This window comes from Etheostoma spectabile, unplaced genomic scaffold (genome assembly GCF_008692095.1).
Source record: "Etheostoma spectabile isolate EspeVRDwgs_2016 unplaced genomic scaffold, UIUC_Espe_1.0 scaffold00018501, whole genome shotgun sequence".
Taxonomy (NCBI): Eukaryota; Metazoa; Chordata; class Actinopteri; order Perciformes; family Percidae; genus Etheostoma; species Etheostoma spectabile.
Window position 1 is genome coordinate 54,812 of NW_022604295.1, and position 19,087 is coordinate 73,898.

At 40.9% G+C, this 19,087-nt stretch overlaps 1 protein-coding gene across 1 annotated transcript; it reads left to right on the forward strand.

Moving 5' to 3' along the window:
• Nucleotides 1-11,464: 11,464 nt before the first annotated feature.
• On the forward strand, nt 11,465-18,522 carry LOC116680911 (WD repeat-containing protein on Y chromosome-like). Its single transcript, XM_032509541.1, has 2 exons — nt 11,465-14,970; nt 18,458-18,522. Exons 1-2 carry the CDS (start codon nt 11,628-11,630, stop codon nt 18,520-18,522), a joined length of 3,408 nt encoding a protein of 1,135 aa, XP_032365432.1. The 5' UTR covers nt 11,465-11,627.
• The last annotated feature ends 565 nt before the right edge of the window (nt 18,523-19,087 follow it).

A 19,087-nucleotide genomic window follows, 5' to 3' on the forward strand; every position in this document is an offset into this window, starting at 1 on the left:
AGCTCCATTTTGAGAAACGTGAAGTTAGCGAAGCCGGCAGCCATAGTTAAGTGTATCCCGGGGGCTCGAGCGGGCGACATTGAGTCTTATCTGAAACTGCTGGCTAGGGATAAACGTAAATACAGCAAGATTGTTATTCACGTTGGCGTTAATGACTCCCGGTTACGGCAATCGGAGGTTACGAAGATTAATGTTGAATCGGTGTGTACATACGCAAAGTCAATGTCGGACACCGTAGTTTTCTCTGGACCACTGCCAAATCTCACCAGCGATGACATGTATAGCCGCATGTCGTCATTTTGCCGCTGGCTATCGAGGTGGTGTCCAGATAATGATGTGGGCTTTGTGGATCACTGGCAGTTTTTCTGGGGAAGACCTGGTCTGATTCGGAGAGACGGCATTCATCCCACTTTGGATGGAGCAGCTCTCATTTCTGGAAATCTTGACAGGTTTATTAGTGGACCTAATCCTTGACAATCCATAGTTGGGACCAGGAGGCAGAGTCCCAGTCTAACACACTTCTCTGCTCCTTTATTCCAGGTATTACCTAGTAAAAACCCCATAGTGACGGTGTCTGCCCCCCGACCATTAAAATTATTTAAATCAAAGGTAAACAGAAGGGGAGCTGTGCATGAAAACCTCATAACAATTAAAACCACAAGGGCAATAGTGCAAAAGAATAGGAGAATTAAATGTGGACTCTTAAACATCAGATCTCTCTCTTCTAAAGGGGTACTAGTAAATGAATTAATATCAGATTCTAATATTGATCTATTCTGTCTTACTGAAACCTGGCTGGGTGATGGAGAATATGTTAGTCTAAATTAATCCACCCCCCCCCAGTCATATTAATACTCACATTCCTCGAGGTACAGGCCGAGGAGGTGGAGTTGCAGCCATCTTCGATTCAAGTCTACTAATCAGCTCAAAACCTAAACTGAATTATAACTCATTTGAAAGTCTTGTTCTTAGTCTTTCACATCCAAGTTGGAAATCAATGCAACCAATTCTATTTGTTATAGTGTACCGAGCACCTAGCCCATACTCTGAATTTGTATCCGAATTTGCAGAGTTTCTGTCAAACTTAGTGCTAAAAACGGACAAAGTTATTATTGTAGGGGATTTTAATATTCATGTGGACGATGAGAATGATAGCCTTAGCACTGCGTTTATCTCTCTATTAGATTCTATTGGCTTCTCAAAGTGTTCATAAACCGACACACCTTTTTAATCACACCCTCGATCTTGTTCTGGTATATGGTGTTGAAATTGAACATTCAATAGTGTTCCCACAGAATGCCTTTTTATCTGACCGTTTGATAACTTTTGAGTTTATACTGCTGAACTACACGCCATTAGGCAAAACGTCCTATACAAGATGTCTATCTGATAGTGCTGTAGCTAAATTTAAGGATGTGATTCCGTTAGCATTTAATTCATTACCAAGTCCAAAAGTAACGGAGGACTCCTATGCTATTAGTCCCTCCCAAAGCGATCATTTTGTTGATAGTGCAGCAGGCTCGCTACGAATGACTCTCGACTCTGTTGCCCCTCTAATAAAGAAGATAATAAAACAAAGATGGTTAGCTCCATGGTATAACACTGAAACTCGCAAATTAAAGCAAATATCGCGGAAACTTGAGAAGATCTGGCGCTCCACCAAACTGGAAAATTCTCGTTTAATCTGGCAAGATAGTCTTAAAACGTATAGGAAGGCCCTCCGTAATGCCAGAGCAGCGTACTACTCGTCATTAATAGAGGAAAATAGGAAAAACCCCAGGTTTCTTTTCAGCACTGTAGTCAGGCTAACAGAAGGTCACAGCTCTACTGAGCCAAGTATTCCCATAGCTCTTAGTAGTTTTTGTAGTAGTAGACTTTATGAGGTTCTTCAATGATAAAATTATAACTATTAGAAGCAAAATTCACCAAGACCTGCCTTTAACTTGCACTGACTTATCTCTAAACTCAGGAACCTTAGAAACAGCTGTAAAACCAGATACATGTTTAGACTGCTTTGCTTCACTTGATCTTTATCAATTTAATTCAATTATGTCTTCATCTAAACCATCAACCTGCCTCTTGGATCCCATCCCGACTAGGCTACTTAAAGAAGTTTTACCATTAGTCAACACTTCGCTACTGGATATAACCAATTTGTCTTTATTAACAGGCTATGTACCACAGCACTTTAAAGTTGCTGTAATTAAACCTCTTCTGAAAAAGCCCAACCTTGATCCAGATGTTTTAGCCAACTATAGACCTATATACAACCTTCCATTTCTCTCTAAGATTCTTGAGAAAGCAGTCGCCAAACAGCTGTGCGACTTTCTGCATAGCAACAGCTTATTTGAGGATTTTCAGTCAGGATTTAGAGTTCATCATAGCACAGAGACAGCACTTGTGAAAATTACTAATGACCTCCTAATTGCATCAGACAAAGGACTTATCTCTGTACTTGTGTTATTAGATCTTAGCACTGCATTTGATACCATTGACCATTATATCTTATTACAGAGATTGGAACATTTAATTGGCATTAAAGGGACTGCTCTAAGCTGGTTTAAGTCTTATTTATCAGATCGATCTCAGTTTGTTCATGTTAACGATGAATCCTCTGTGCACGCCAAGGTTAGTCATGGAGTCCCACAAGGATCTGTGCTCGGTCCAATCCTGTTCACTTTATGCTTCCTTTAGGCAGTATTATTAGGAAACACTCCATAAACTTTCATTGTTATGCAGATGATACTCAGTTATATCTATCAATCAAGCCGGATGAAACTAATCAGTTAGCTAAACTTCAAACGTGCCTTCAGGATATTAAAACCTGGATGACCTGTAATTTTCTAATGTTAAACTCATATAAAACTGAAGTTATTGCTCTTGGACCCAAGCACCTCCGTGACGCATTATCCAAAGATATAGTTACTCTGGATGGCATCACCCTGGCCTAAAGCACCACTGTGAAGAATCTTGGAGTCATCTTTGATCAGGACATGTCCTTTCATTCCCACTTAAAGCAAATTTCAAGGATCGCCTTTTTTCACCTACGTAATATTGCAAAAATCAGGAATATCCTGTCTAAAAATGATGCAGAAAAACTAGTCCATGCATTTGTTACTTCTAGGTTGGATTACTGCAATTCTTTGTTATCAGGCTGCTCGGAAAAGTCCATAAGGACTCTTCAGCTGATCCAGAATGCTGCGGCACGTGTTCTGACGGGAACCAGGAAAAGAGATCACGTTTCTCCTGTTTTAGCTTCTCTGCATTGGCTTCCTGTAAAATTTAGAATAGAATTTAAAATCCTTCTTCTCACCTACAAAGCTCTTCATGGTCAGGCTCCATCTTATCTTAAAGAGCTCATAGTACCTTACTACCCTGCGAGAGCACTACGCTCCCAGAATGCAGGGTTACTGGTGGTTCCTAGAGTCTCTAAAAGTAGAACGGGAGCCAGAGCGTTCAGCTATCAGGCTCCTCTCCTGTGGAACCAGGTTCCAGTTTGGGTCCGGGAGGCAGACACCGTCTCCACATTTAAGAGTAGGCTTAAGACTTTCCTTTTTGATAAAGCTTATAGTTAGGGCATAGAATCGAATATTGTTAGGGAGTAGTAGTTAGTCACATAGTTTTCAGATTTATCTATCATATAATCAAGAATATAATAGAACTAAAGGGAGACTTGGCATACAGCCCGATCCGGTTGGGGAGAGTTCTAGCCCGACCGGGCTGGAGCTCTCTTTACCTTGTCTCTCTTGGTTTTGCTGTAATAATAGTTTTAGACAGCTGGGGACTTATTTTGATACACTGAGCTCCTCTCTCCTCTATCTTTCCATCTTTTCATTTATGTGCATCCATGTCCCAGAAATGCTTGTTACTAACCTAGCTCTGGGGAGTCATTCCCCGGAGTCCTTATGTTCTTTTTTCCCCAGCATGTTCCCTTGGATCAGAGAGGCTCCAAAATCAGGGTAGCAGCTGTCGCCATGGTCCCGCTCCATGTTCTGTGATGCCATGTTAAACTGCTACACTGCAGTGCCCTGCTACGTCCTGCTACGTCCTGCTACGTCCTGCTGTGCCTTGTAATGCCGCACAGCGTCCTGCTATGCCATGAACTACTACAAAGAACTGCTACAAACTACTAATTTTTTCTATTTTTGTTATTGCCACTCTTCATTCTAACCCCAACCGGCCCGTCAGACACCGCCTACCAAGAGCCTGGGTCTGACCGAGGTTTCTGCCTAAAAGGAAGTTTTTCCTCGCCACTGTCGCACTGTTGCTTGCTCTGGAGGAAACTACTAGAACTGTTGGGTCCTTGTAAATTCTGGAGTGTGGTCTATCTGTATAGTGTCTTGAGATAACTCTTGTTATGAATTGATACTATAAATAAAATTGAATTGAATATTAACAGCTACATGCCACATAGACTGTATATTAACAGCTACATGCAACCATAGACTGTAAATTAACAGCTACATGCAACCATAGACTGTATATTAACAGCTACATGCCACTATACACTGTATATTAACAGCTACATGCAATCATAGACTGTATATTAACAGCTACATGCAATCATAGACTGTATATTAACAGCTACATGCAATCATAGACTGTATATTAACAGCTGCATGCCAACAAAGACTGTATATTAACTGCTACATGCAACCATAGACTGTATATTAACAGCTACATGCAACCATATACTGTACTATATTAACTGTCTATACTTGCAACACATTCTGAAAAGTTCTGAATGTTCAGGCGTGTATACATATATACAGTATAATGATCCCCCACCACACTGACATCATCACTTTGAATCTTTTAGGAGGTCAAGTTTACCGTAATCACGTCTGTGATCATGTGTTACCTTTACTCCGTCCTGTGAAAGGAAAGCCATTCAAACAGGTGAAGAACTAATTAGTGCAGGTGGCAAGGGCATCTTCAATCTAGTCTCCTGCATTTACAGTTTAATAATGGATCACACATTTGAATACCCCAGTCTGAAACCACAAAACACTGGGAGCAAAGCTGTGATTAACATGTTATTTGCTTAGGATTATCAAACTGGTGTGTCACTGAGATAACTTTCAATCAGAGAGCTGCACTGTGAGAGTGAGGAGAGAATGACAGAAACCAGTTAAAGAAGAGAATGTGTGTACCCCATTGACCAACAGAAGAAGCGGTATCTACGCAAAGTCCAGCCTCAAATGACTGAGGCTTTTTTTATTAATCACCAGAATGGTAAAGCAGTATTCTTGTTTTGTTTTGTTTGGAGGCAGTGGAACAAGCTTAATAAACCATAGACATCATTATATGAAGATGTTATGGCGAACATTTTTAGCAAGCCTATTTACACATCCAATACACACTCCGACTTTTGATAAAAACGATTTGGGCTGTTTAGCTGCTAAATGATCCACCATGTTGATCAGCTTGTTGTGGTTCTGCTGCCTTTTGTGTTCCATTCCCCCCTTTCCCCAGTGTGTCTGTGTTGTGTCGTCTGTCCACCACATGAGGGCGTCCTAGAGGGAACGGTCTGCCAGCACAGCTGCACCACATCACCATTACCCGTCTACCTGCACAGCTGCTTCTCGTCATCATCACCACCACCACCACAGTATTTAAACCCGGGCTGACCACCTCTTCATCGCCAGTTCGTTACATACTCCCAAGTGGTAACTAGCCCAGTCACTTAGTATCGTTGCTCTACTAAACTTTGCTACTGACTAACTTTGTTTCTTGTTCCGTCACAGATATTGTGTTCCGTCACCACTCTGTGCAGCTTCCCCGGACTGGATTACCACTTACACCTTCACCATCTCCTGTTCTTTGGTTTTTGTGTGTTTTTAGTGGATTAAACCTTTTTGTTACCTTTTCCTGTCGTCCTGTGTTCGGGTCCGACTGAACCCTCAACACAGCTAGTTGCTAACTCTATCTGCCTGCTGTTTATTTCTGGGATGGTAGTGTACTGTGGGTTTATCAGAACTTTTTTTTGCTGAATACATGCTTGCTGCAGCTGGAAAAAACGTTTGCACAGTAGTTGTCATTTTTAGTCAATAACTTATCTCACTGACAACTTTGCGGCTTTCTGTAATAATGTGTGACATCTGTTTGTGTGATTTTATTGCGTCCTTAATGCGTTCCTGCAAAAGAAATAGGAATAAATAACATCCTGAATTCAGCTTACTACATTTAGGATGTCTTTGAGCATAGTCTCTGAATCTGTGTGTGTGTTATTTCCCTGTAATGCAATTTTTTTACATAATATGCCCCCCTCCCCCCCCAACACACATACATTCAGCGTCCAGTTTATGTAGTTGTGATGATTCGTCTCAGCAAGCTGCTTGCTGTCTGAAAACATTTCTGCTGCTATTTGTATAATACCCCCCCCCCCCCCCACATTCAACATATTTTGGGGGGCTTGTTAGTTTACAGTAATGAATAAATTGTAACTCATTGCTTTATTGGGAATAATAAGTTGGGTTGTTTAAAAAGTCTAGTTTGGTCCTCAGGGTTGCCATATTTTATCTTAATTGGTTCTTTTTTGGAAACCTAAATAGTCAATTTCTTATTTTTCAAGTGTATTTAGAAAACTATCCATGCAGAGAAATAATGAAAACATGCTATCAGAACCTGGTCCAAACGTACACCAGAGTCGGTATTCTGCTTAGGGCACATGGATGTATTTTTTTGTCATTTAAGTTGACTAAGAGATCAGTCTGCAAGCAGCAGCATGCCTTTCTCCAAGAAGCAATCTTAAAGGTATAATAAGAAACCTTTCTGCAATAAAATGTATTAAAACGACTTGACCTATGTTATATATTTTGTTGAGCTGTATACTTGCATTAACCAAAATGTTACCAAATATGTTCAAAACCCAGAGAAAACCCGATAGATTTGGTCGCCTGTCATATCCCCTTTCTGCATGAGTCAGCATTGTGGTTGTCTACCAGAAATTGTCTTAAATTGATGTTTTATACAGTTTTACGCTACATTTTCAAGATACTCTTTTTAGAGCTTGGTCGATTTTAACTATATATTTTTCCTGGGTGAAGGCTTTTATTATTTTTTTTCAATTAATTATTAGGTTATCAGAGAAGCAAGCTGAGAAAACGTCAGCTCGGCTCGCAGCCCTACCACCAATGTACAGTGACACTGATGTGAAACTGCTTTATCCAGAGTGTTTACCGGTTTAAATCACCGGGTTCATTTGTTTTGGAGTAGAGGAGACCTCTGCAGATCATTCGCTCCTGATAAAAAACCTCCTGAACGATAAATACTGAAGGGATCAGCAGAAGCTGACTTCAGTGATGGTACTGGGGATGAAGACAACAACTCCCCTGATCCTACGCTACTTCAGAACTCTAAGCTCTAACAGCTTTTGGAATGGAGCTCACTGCACATTGAGTGAGTGTTTTTAGACAGTATGTCCTCTCCTGGGATTTAGGGAGCATCTATAAATTATTCAGGTCAGACAGCAATGGAAAAAAAAAATCAAATATCTTGGATGATAAACATACGCCAGGTCTAAGGTTGGCCCATGAGTCCACCTTCAAATTCGTAAATCTTTCGAAAGATGGTCTCAGTTGACGTCTGTAAGGCTGTTTACCACGTACTGTATGTTGCCCGAAAACTAAATTAGATGTGTTGTCTATCATTTCAGTTGCTTGTATGTAGCGTGCTGCTGGATTCTGCAGGTCAAAGTCTTCACACATTTACAGAACTCTGCATATAGGAATGAGCGTACGTCAAAATTATATTTATGGAATGACAATCCAGCAGTATCTGATGCACACATGATTGTTATTATTATCAAGTGAAAATAAATGTTGCTCTACATTTAATCTATATTCATGGCCTTCCACTTCCGGGATCGCTCCGTTGACGGAAATTTCGTCATTTGTCTTTCTTTCCGGGCGGGTGTCCATTACCTTCCGCTTTCTCTGTGTTGGCGTTCTAACCTCCGGTGGCTTTATGAGATCTATGGTTAACTGCTCCTCAGATCTCTGCAGGGTAAATCCAGACATCTAGCTAGAATATCTGTCCAATGTGAGTTTCTGTTGCACGACTAAAACAACTTTATAATGAACATGTTCCACCACAACAACTTCCTTCCTGAGGCTATTTTGCAGAAGCACCAGGGCTCCTTCTGGCGTTTAGCGCCGCCAAAAATGATAGGGATTGGTTTAAAGACATGCCAATAAACCAGAGCACATTTTTCACCAATCCCGGAATACTGTATGGACTAGCCAGACCCTCCTCCGCGGCGCTGTGGATGAAGGTCTGGCAATGCGAGACTAGTCTACATGATACAAAGAAGTAGTTAATTGTTTTGAGGACACACGGTTTACTAAGAAAATTAAATCGTGCCATTGTGCATTGCCATTTTAATTGAGTTTGTGGCCACATTATGTGTTCAGTGCCTGATTTACTAAGGCAGTACCTCGTTACTGAATGGGCCTGAACCTCCAGATGCACTCTGACAAATGGGAAAGGGATTTCACAGGCGCAGTTCAGAGGTACTGTAACTTTTCAGCAAGATCAGAGCACAGTGATCTTGTTTATAAAATCGGTAACTCCACTTGAGAAAGAAATAAAATATGACGTGTCGATTTCAGATATAATAATCTTTGACATACATCTAATTAAATAACCATTAAATAGTTTGTTATATAATTTGAAATTATTTTTTATTATATATATGTATTTTTTGGCTGCTAGCTGGCTGGTGGCTGACTGTGGATGTGTCCCTGGGGCTGTAATGATAGTGGATGGCTGCTAGCCGGCTGGTGGCTGACTGTGGATGTGCCCCTGGGGCTTTAATGATAGTGGATGGCTGCTAGCTGGCTTGTGGCTGACTGTGGATGTGTCCCTGGGGCTGTAATGATAATGGATGGCTGCTAGCTGGCTGGTGGCTGACTGTGGATGTGTCCCTGGGGCTGTAATGATCGTGGATGGCTGCTAGCTGGCTGGTGGCTGACTGTGGATGTGCCCCTGGGGCTGTAATGATAGTAGATGGCTGCTAGCTGGCTGGGGGCTGACTGTGGAATGGATGTGTCCCCGGGGCTGTAATGATAGTGGATGGCTGCTAGCTGGCTGGGGGCTGACTGTGGAATGGATGAGTCCCCGGGGCTGTTGTCAGCTCTCATCCTGACTGAAGCCTTGCAGGGAGAGTGAGGCAGGCAGACGGGGGTGTTCTAGCTGGCTAAATTATCATTAGATTAGTCGTCTATCTATGCAGTTAACGTTACTGATGCATTTGTGGGTTAGCCCAGAGTTCCATAGTCAAAACAATCAAACTAAAAATAACTGAGCGCGTTATGTTACCCACTAAGAATTAGCAATATAGACCAAGCATTAGCATTAGCTACTTGCTTGTCAACCAGCACCTTTACAGTAGGCACAAAAGCACGTTTCCTCTTTGGTCCCCCTATACAGTAGGTTGGAAGCGGATTTGTCCATTACTGGTAATATAACCATTATTCCTGTGTCTCATTTGAACAAGTTACTGAACCACTGAAACGATTTTGGAACATTATTTTAAGGTACAAAAAGAATTGTTGGTATTCCACCATGTTTGGTGGATTGATGTTGAAATCCTTCAATATCAATAAGGTCTCCGCTGTGTGTTGCAAAGTGGCATGTAATCAATGAGAAAATGCCCTGTGGCAGAAAAATAACTCTCCTCCAACCCTCCAATTTCTCTTGTCCTGTAATTTTAACATTGCAAAGTCTCCTCTGCAGTTGTTCAACTTCTACCAGCAGGCATTGATGGCATGGAAGTTATGTTACGTAGTTATGTTTCTCTCCACACAAAACAATAATCTGTAATAATGAATATATTACTATTAAGAATAAAGACTCTTTACTTTAACAAAATGGATACAGAGCACCTTTACGATGAAACTGTAATTTATTTATTTCAACACAAGGGACAGCGCACAATTAAACATTAGTCTTGTACATCAAGAGAATATGCGTTGTGCCAGGTTCTAGAAAAATGCCATATATACTGGAACTATATTGTGTCCTGAGAACCAAAGCATTTCCTTTTACTTTTAATACAGTTTGGTAAGCAAAGCTTTACCATCTGGCATCCACCAGCTAATGACATCTCAAGCTGGAATTGGTGAGAGAACAGAATTAAAGTTGCATCTCAATGGAATAGTAATTGAAAGTCCTAAATGTACAAACAAAAATATCACAGAAATATTTCAGAACAAAAGCAGATTACACCAAGAGGTAAATTCTTTTAGAATTTGTTACTTTCAGGGGTAGGATGGGAAAATGATTGGCTTTTCCCTGTATAAATAACAAAGTAAAGACGATATACCCGAAAATCTTGCATCATATATACCCATCAAATTTACACATCTCAAAAAACACAGAGATTGATGCCAAAATTAGCTTTTGTGATAATGACATGGAAAAATTGGTACATTGAGTATTTCATGAAAGTTTTGTCAGACTTGGAAGAATTTATATTATACAAAACAAAGATGCAAGTTAAAATAGACTGTAAGAGTGTCGTCACTGGTTTTGACTACAGAGAAATATATTAACCTCATGTTATTATTAGGCAAATATATTCATAAATCTAAACCATGCTTTAACCCCAAAACCTGCCGGGGGCTTTGAAAAAAAACTGTTTTGTTTAAAAAATCGCCAAAGAAAAACCACTTACCCTAGAAAGAAGGTGAAAAAAGAAATTGTTGTATGTAATTCTTTATATTGTTATGGATAAAAAACTCACATAGAAGATGTCGAACTTCAAAAATTGTAAAAAAAAAAAAAAAAAAAAAAAAGTCAACCATTTGCATGATCAAAAAACTGTAAAATGCATAAAATTCTGTTTTTTTCCTCTATTTTGTTTTAATAAATTGGCAAATACACTTAACTAACGTATCATTTTTATGTTTTATGCCAATATAACTCTGTTATGTGTTGTTCAACAGACATTTAGGAGCTATTCCTACTTCTGGCCATGGTTGTGTTTGGGAATGTGAGATACCGGATTAGCATATGGGGTGAAAAATGAGATCACAGTGAGTATTAATGTGACATGAGCAAAAAACGCTTAAAAATGGCTTGGGTTGTAGAGGAAAAAAATATTTCTGCGATTTAAAGCTGTGAATGTTGAATTGTTATCTGCTTTTAGAAATGCAATGAGATAAGTTGTATTCAATTGTATTCAAAAGTTGTAGTCAATTACTAATGTCTGTATTTGTATGTTTTAAATTGTTGAATAAAGTTTTTAAAAAAAATCCTTCACTTCATAACAAACTATGACATCATCATTGGCTTTCATGTGAAGAATGCGTTGATCTTTTACTGAGGTCACTATCTTTTACTTAGGTCAGTATCTTCGATCCATTGCACATTTGGTACACAGACACGGAACGTTACACACAATTGTGAGAACTTGCAGCTCAAGTTTCAGCACTCCAGAACATAGAACTAGAATTCTATTCATTGCTCCAGACTGCTAAACTCTCAGCACAATTGCATTGTTTTCATTCAAATAGAAATTCAAACTAAACCAGGATTGACATCTTAAGGGTTTACATTTTAATTCTTAAGCAACTCTATTGAACTGGTTTATTCGGTCGGAGGACCTAACTGAGAACGCTAAAATGGATTCTAGAAGTGAACTTTCAAAGACGGACAAAATGTTTACTGCTGAAAATATGGATGAGATTGTAACGCTATTTCATGAGGCGGATGCTGATGGAGGTGGAGGATTGGACATTAAAGAATTCTGTGAGGGACTAAAGCAGTTATTCCCTACTATGGATGAAGAAGATCTCATTGCCCTCCACATGAAGATTGACACAAATGGAGATGGAGGTGTGGACCTTGGGGAGTTAACAGACTACCTGGTGAACAAAAACAAGGCATCACAAAATATGGCTTTTAAAAATCAAATCTTTCCCAAACCTATCAAAATGATATCGGTGGATCACCATAAAGCGATTGTTCGTCTGATTCACCGTCCCTTCGAGAATGACAGGAAACCTGATCATGGTTCAGAGGTTTTATTAGGACAAACCAGCACTTACCAAAAAGGTCAATACCTCTCCATCAGCTCGAATGGTATCCTCAACTTCTGGCCTGACAGCTTTGACACCCCGTACCCAGTTCAGTTATTCAAAAAGGAAAACACACTTCCTTTTTCACATAATAAGAAAATGCACGTTACTGACATGGTCTACATCAGTGAACTCAAACAACTGGCTATCTCCACTTCTGACAGGGAACTAATATTCTATCGCTGCAATGAATTCCCTAAGTTGTTTTCAACCAGCCACTCTTTAATAGTGGAGGACAACATAGTGAATACCATGAACTACTGGTCCAAAGGCACTAAAGCAGTGTTTTCCTTTGGCGATGTAAAAGGTTTTTTGTCTGTGTTTGTCTCCTACAACATATGTGAAAACGGCCTCTTCTTCAACGGTGCATATGAGAAAATCTCTCTGCGGGATTATCCAACTGTTTATGTTTCAACCCTGTTAAAAAAAAACTCTAAAAACTTTCTATGTGTGAAGGTCAACATCTTTAATGACATTTGCAGTCAGATCCAATATTTTCCTTCACTTAGGTCGTTTGCTATCTGCGGTAGTTCATCCAAGACAATGGTCCTTGCTTCTCTACCCAAGACATCCACAACCAAAATGTCTACAACAGTCTTTAAGAGCAGAGGACATGTGGACTTCTTCACCTGTGTAGAATACTCCACTTCCTCTGGGTATCTGCTGACCGGTGGGACGGATGCCCTACTGAGGACGTGGTTTCCCCACAAAACAGTGTCATGCGTCCAGGAATTAAAGGGACATGCCAAACCCATCACCCATATAATGTTAAATCCCAAGGGAAAAGTTTTTGTTAGTTTATCGCTGGACCACCATATATGTGTTTGGTCAGAGGATGCAATGATCTGTTTGCAAAGTTTCAAGATAAAAGAAATGATGCAGAGTCCTATCTCCAGTGTGTGTTACAACACACACAACAATGAGTTAGTCCTAGCTAACACAGATATTGGCAAATATCTTGGAAGAGGAACGGATGTGTTTAAAAATGCATTAACATCGCATGACAAGCCCCTGTGCTGTGCTCTCTATCACAACATTTTCAAACAGGTTGTCTCTGTTTGCCAAAATGGCGTGGTGACAGTGTGGGATATCTTAACAGGAACGGCCGCCATGCAGTTCAAGGTGACTCCAGATCAGTACGTGGGGCATGTTGCTATTTCATTTGATGGACTAAAGCGCAGACTGATCACAATTTCCCAGGATGGAAAAGTTAAAATTTGGAACTTCAACAACGGAACAGAGCTTGCCATTCTTCCTGTTACTGTACAAAGGGAGGTGACAGGTATCGTCTGTGTAGACAATAGGGTGTTTGTGTCGGGAAAGAACTCCAAGATCATTTATGACCTGGACATACACGGATATGACAACAGATTTTTGAAGCATGATTATTTAGATGACATTTGCTCAATGGATGTCCATGGAAACACACTGGTTACTGCCTCCAGCAATGGAAATATTGTCATCTGGGAGGCCGCCAGTGGCGAAGTTCTCTACTGGCTCAATGGCAGCAACAGCCCTCGAACAAACATGGCAGATAAAACCACTCAGGGCCAGACAGGGAGTCTGCTTGGTGACAAGAGTCCAAAGCACGTCAGAGGCACTGGGAAAAGACCTCTACATAGTAAATCCCTGAATGGGAACGACACTGATGTGATTAACACACCTCTTATCATATGTCTGAAGAACAGGGAGGTTAAAGTTGACACAGCCACACTGCTGACGTCTGCAGATGGCAACATATATGCCTGGTCTGTTATTAGCAAGGGAGGATTGATTGGAAAGTTCAGGGCAGTGAAGGATGAAGGAGCAGTCATTACCACCATGTCAACTGATCCCAGTGACCAGATATTACTGACCGGGGATAGTACCGGAAAGATTTATCAGTGGGACATTAAGGCTTTTGGGTTTAAAAAACAGGCAAACAACGAGCCATTTGAGGATATAAATGGGTGGTGCGTGTCATTGTGTCCACCTCCTCTGTTGCACTCCTGGCAATCTCACATCACAGGGGTGGTGAGTGTTCAGTGTAACCCAACTTGTGAAAAGTTAATTACCGCAGGGAACTGCAATGTCTGTCTGTGGGAAAACACAGGAACCTACATAGGCCTCTTTGGGAAAGACCAATGGGGTGCTTCACAAATCAGCCTTGAGGAGAATGCTGAACAGGAGGAGACCGGCAGACCAAGCACAACGAAGACAAGCAACTTTCCATTCAAATGTCATGTCTTTCCAACAAGATCAACGCCAGAACCACTGATAGACAGCATTAAAAGCCTCTGTGACAGAATAGACAAGGTAGTCAGCCCTAAGACGCCTGGAGCCAAATTAACAGAGGATCTACTTGATCGTGTAAATAGACGGATGATGAAGATTCAGTCAGGACTTGACTTAATAAAAAGTGAGGCTCAATTACAATTAGAGTTTGAAGAAACTCACAAACCCCTGGAAAATCTGTATTTTAGTGAGGTCAACAAGGGGTCTAAAAATACATCAACACCATGTCCACCAAACACCAGGCCAACTACAGGTTGCACTAATGACACCATAAGCTTAGCAAACATGCAGCAATCTGATGGTGCCGTCAAGCAGGGGACTGAACCCACTTCAAAACAAGTACATTTCCCACCCATCTCAGAGACCGTGCAGCTCACACAAAGTCAATTCAAGCCACACCCGCCCCTCATCAGAGGTGGATCTGCTCATGACCAACTCTCTTACCGAACTGCATATTTAGACCAGACTATGTCGAAATATGGGCGTGTGGTCAAGCTTCAGCAGAGGAACACATTACAAGGCAGTGTCCTGACACCAGTTCCACCAAACACCCTGCCAGGCATGGAGGGGTCTCAGCAAAAACCGGACCATGTACACTCACCACCCATCAATGGTAAGGTGCTTCGCCCACATCATCAGACCCGTTCAAAGTTTCAGCAGAGAGACACCTTAAAAGGCGGTGTCCTCACACCAGTTCCACCAAACACCCTGCCAGCTATGAAGACCTCGCCACACATGCAGCTGGACCACTCTAGGTCCAAATATGGGCGTGTGCTCAAGACTCAGGAGAGAGACACATTACAGGGAAGTGTCTTCACTCAAGTTCCACTAAACACCCTGTCAGGCACAAAGGGAACTTGGCAAACACCGGACCATGTACACTTGCCACCCATCCTTGATAAAGTGCAGAGCACACATCATCAGACCCAGATTCAGCAGAAAGACACATTACAAGGCAGTGTCCTGACACCAGTTCCACCAAACACCCTGCCAGCTATGAAGACCTCGCCACACATGCAGCTGGACCAGACTAGGTCCAAATATGGGCGTGTGCTCAAGACTCAGGAGAGAGACACATTAAAGGGCAGTGTCTTCACTCAAGTTCCACCAAACACCCTTTCAGGCATGGAGGGGTCTCAGCAAACACCGGACCATGTACACTTGCCACCCATCAATTTAAAGGTGCATCGCCCACATCATCAGACCCGTTCAAAGTTTCAGCAGAGAGACACCTTAAAAGGCAGCTTCCTTCCACCGTGTCAACCAAACACACTACCAGCTTTGAAGACCTTACCACACATTCAGCTCTCGGCTAGTACAGTCAAGCACGGGTATAAAATCACATCAAAGTATGTACCCTTACCACCCATCTCTGATAAGCTCACCACAGACTGCACTAACGCTACAAGGAGCTCATCAAGATTACTCAGGAGAGACATTAAAAGGTGAGGTTCTCTCACTATTCCCGACAACCGCAACCACCATTTCCAATCACTGGCAGCATGAAGGGTGATTGTGTGGGTTTAGTCCAGGTGATCTGGTTTCCTTAAACAACTGTGTGAGTTCATTCCAGGTGATCTGGTTTCCTCAAACAATTGTATAGGTTTACTCCGGGTGAACCGGTTACTCCTACAATTAAAATAAATATATAAATAAATGAATACTAAAAAAACAGTATTTGTTGTATATCAATGTTTTGGTATGAACATTAGCTTGTGACCCTGTTCAGTGTGCCTGTTACAACCCAGCTAATTAGGGTAAAAGGAAGCAACATAAAACCATTTTTTCATTAAAATAAAGGTATTTATTAACATATGAGTTACATGAGTATATATGAGTTTAATTTCTTCAATCTACTTGAATTTGATCCGTAGAACACAGTCCCCCCCCCCCCTCTCTCTGTCTCTCTTACTCACTCACTCACCCACACACCCACATACCTGGTGTGTAAACAAAAAAAAAGAAAAAAAGAACCAAAAACAAAACAAAAGTCACACTGATCATAAAAAAGAAAGTTACATTGAGTATGAAAACTCTTGTTCATTACATTTTACTTCATAATTGCAACCGCATGTGTGTATTTATTGTTTCAAAACTTTCTTTCTGTATTGTTCTGTATATAGTTTGTTTGTTACCATGACAACACCATCGATCTGAAGCTCAATGCTGATGCTGTCATGTAAATAGTTTTCCAATCAGCAATAAATATAACAATTTCTGATCAATCCATATCAATTGCATGGTTAAAATAGGCTCGTTCGAGATGAACTGTGCCTTGGCTGTAAGGTGGACGAGAGCAGGCGGCAGCAGCAGGGGGCGGGGACAAAAAGCTGCGGTAAAGTCGGACAGTTTCCAGCCGATTTCAGCCGCCTTCTGAACAGAAAGTTACAGAAACACTGTGGTGCGATTCCGATTTCATGAAATACAATCAGACCCACATATCAGATGGTACACAGTCTCTAGTTGTTTAATTATGACAGAGTACCTATGAAAATGTTCGACATGCAATCTGTTGCTAATTTTAATTAACAACTGACTGTAGGTGGTCAGTGATCTGAACAGATTTAGTCTCTCTGACTTCTTAACGTAACTATCAGCCACACGTGTGTTCTGTACAGAATAAGTCTTTAAATCAGACAATTAGCAGTTAAAATATCTCCGACAATAAAAATAAAAGGTTTATATAAAACGTCATCATGTTGAGTTGATTGTGAACCAATCAGCTGTTAAATCAGCTGAGAGGCCGGCGTTTCCCAGCATGCTCTGGGTCCGCCAGGGTCTTGCAGTCGGTGAAAAACAACTGCGCCGCCTGCGTCTCAGAACTGCGGCCGCCTTGCTCTCGTGAGATCATTGTTGCCTACGTGTGCATGACGTCAGAGCAAGTCGGGATCAAGTCGGACACAAATCTAACCGGCATGCAACGGGCGCCGATCGCCGGTGATCGATTCTGCGCAGACCTTGCTCATCTCGAACGAGCCTAATACCATACGGGTTAAAGCCCCGCCCATTTCAAGACAACCCTACCCACTTCAGGGTTAAATCCTGTCCACTTCCGGGTTAAACCCCACCCAGTCCGAGTACAGCAACAGATACAGATAATTCATATGGTTAACAGGTACAGATACAGATAATGCTGTACTTGCTCATCCCTAATAGAAACAAAACATTACTAAAAGTTCTGCTTTTAAACAAAACACAAGAAAACCAGTAGCCCTAAAACTTGTGACTAACACAAAATATCTACAAATGTGTAACAATTTTCAGTTTTTAAAGCTAAAACCTGGTCCAGTCTCCCATGTAGTCTTACAGCGGGTATTTAACACATTTTCAACAAAGCTTTCAGCAAAGCATTCAACCAGAGATTTCTCTTGTTCGGATGCACGTATAAGGCATAACGTGTGCCGAACCTGCCTTCCCATCCGTAATCAAACTAGCAATGCATCATGGGAGATCTACTGAAGGCACGGAGCACGGAGCTAGCGGCAGAAATGAGCGAAAATGTGATAAGTTATGGACATCAAGTGGATAAATCTTGGATGTAACAGTTTGGATTTAATGCTGGATAACCCCGAAAAAGGCACAAGTTCCAGGCTGGATAGAAAACCACCTGTAAAGGCTAGACAGACCCCGAAGAGACCTCCGTGACCGCTAGCTCTTTAGCTTTTAGCTGCAAAATCGGCAAGTTTCTGTCTTTTATGGCTATTAAATGATTGAAATATGAATCAGAGGTGCCATTTTGGGTCATATACGACCCCTTTGTCTGCATTGGGTTAACCTAATGTTATTATTAGGCAAATATATTAATAAATCTACACCATGCTTTAACCATCCTAACTCCAAAACCTGCCGGCGGGTTTGAAAAAAAGTTGTTTAAAAGATCGACAAAAATAACCCACTTACCCTAGAAAGAAGGTGAAAAATTTTTGTATGTCATTATGCAAAAAAAACTCTGTTAAGCCCAAAAAAAACTGAGTGGATAAAAAACTCAAATTCGCACAACTTCAAAAATTGAACAAAAAGAAATTAACCAATTGCATGATCAATAAACTGTAAAATGCTGTTTTTGGCGGGTTTTTTTGCCACATTTCCTGTTAATTCAGCTTGGGTGCTGCTGAAAACGGTTCAGGTGCTGCACCTTAGACTTATGGCGGGGAAAACCCTGTAAACATAAATAATCAAGACTGCTGTCCCTTGTGTTTAATAGAAAATCTCCAATTCTGCACTTTGTCGTCTTTTCTTTGTATCCATCTGCAGTTAGATTTCAAAGAGAGAGACAGCAATCATTTATAATAATAGCTACCAGTCCGGTTCCCCTACGGACTGAGCTCCGGCCACCACAGAAAAGAGTAATCACTACATTAACTCACAACCAGCTTAATTTATTATATGCAAAACACTATTTTTGGGGGGGCAATAGCTATACAAATTTAGCATATTTTAAAGTTATTATTACTGTTTTCAGCCAATTCTTGCCTTCCTTTTTTCTACTGTCCCTTTTCAAGGTTTTGTTGTTTAAAAAACGTTTTTGTCGACTTTTTCTATCAGCATTTAAATATTTTCCAGGTACAAGGCTTTGTTCAGTTAATCTATCGCTGACCTCTCTGTATTGTTCCCCTTTATATAGACTTTTTTTACTACCAAATTTTTTTGAAATTATTTGCGCTGGTTAGGTGGTACATGGCTTAAAATAAACTGTTAAAATGGGGAACATTATTGATAAAATGCTTGAG

Bases quoted from the DNA above. Each gene is read 5' to 3' on its own strand.
- LOC116680911 (XM_032509541.1), top strand. From the start codon at position 11,628: ATGGATTCTAGAAGTGAACTTTCAAAGACGGACAAAATGTTTACTGCT. The intron at 14,971-18,457 runs GTAAGGTGCTTC...CTGTTAATTCAG, and splicing joins ACACTCACCACCCATCAATG to CTTGGGTGCTGCTGAAAACG.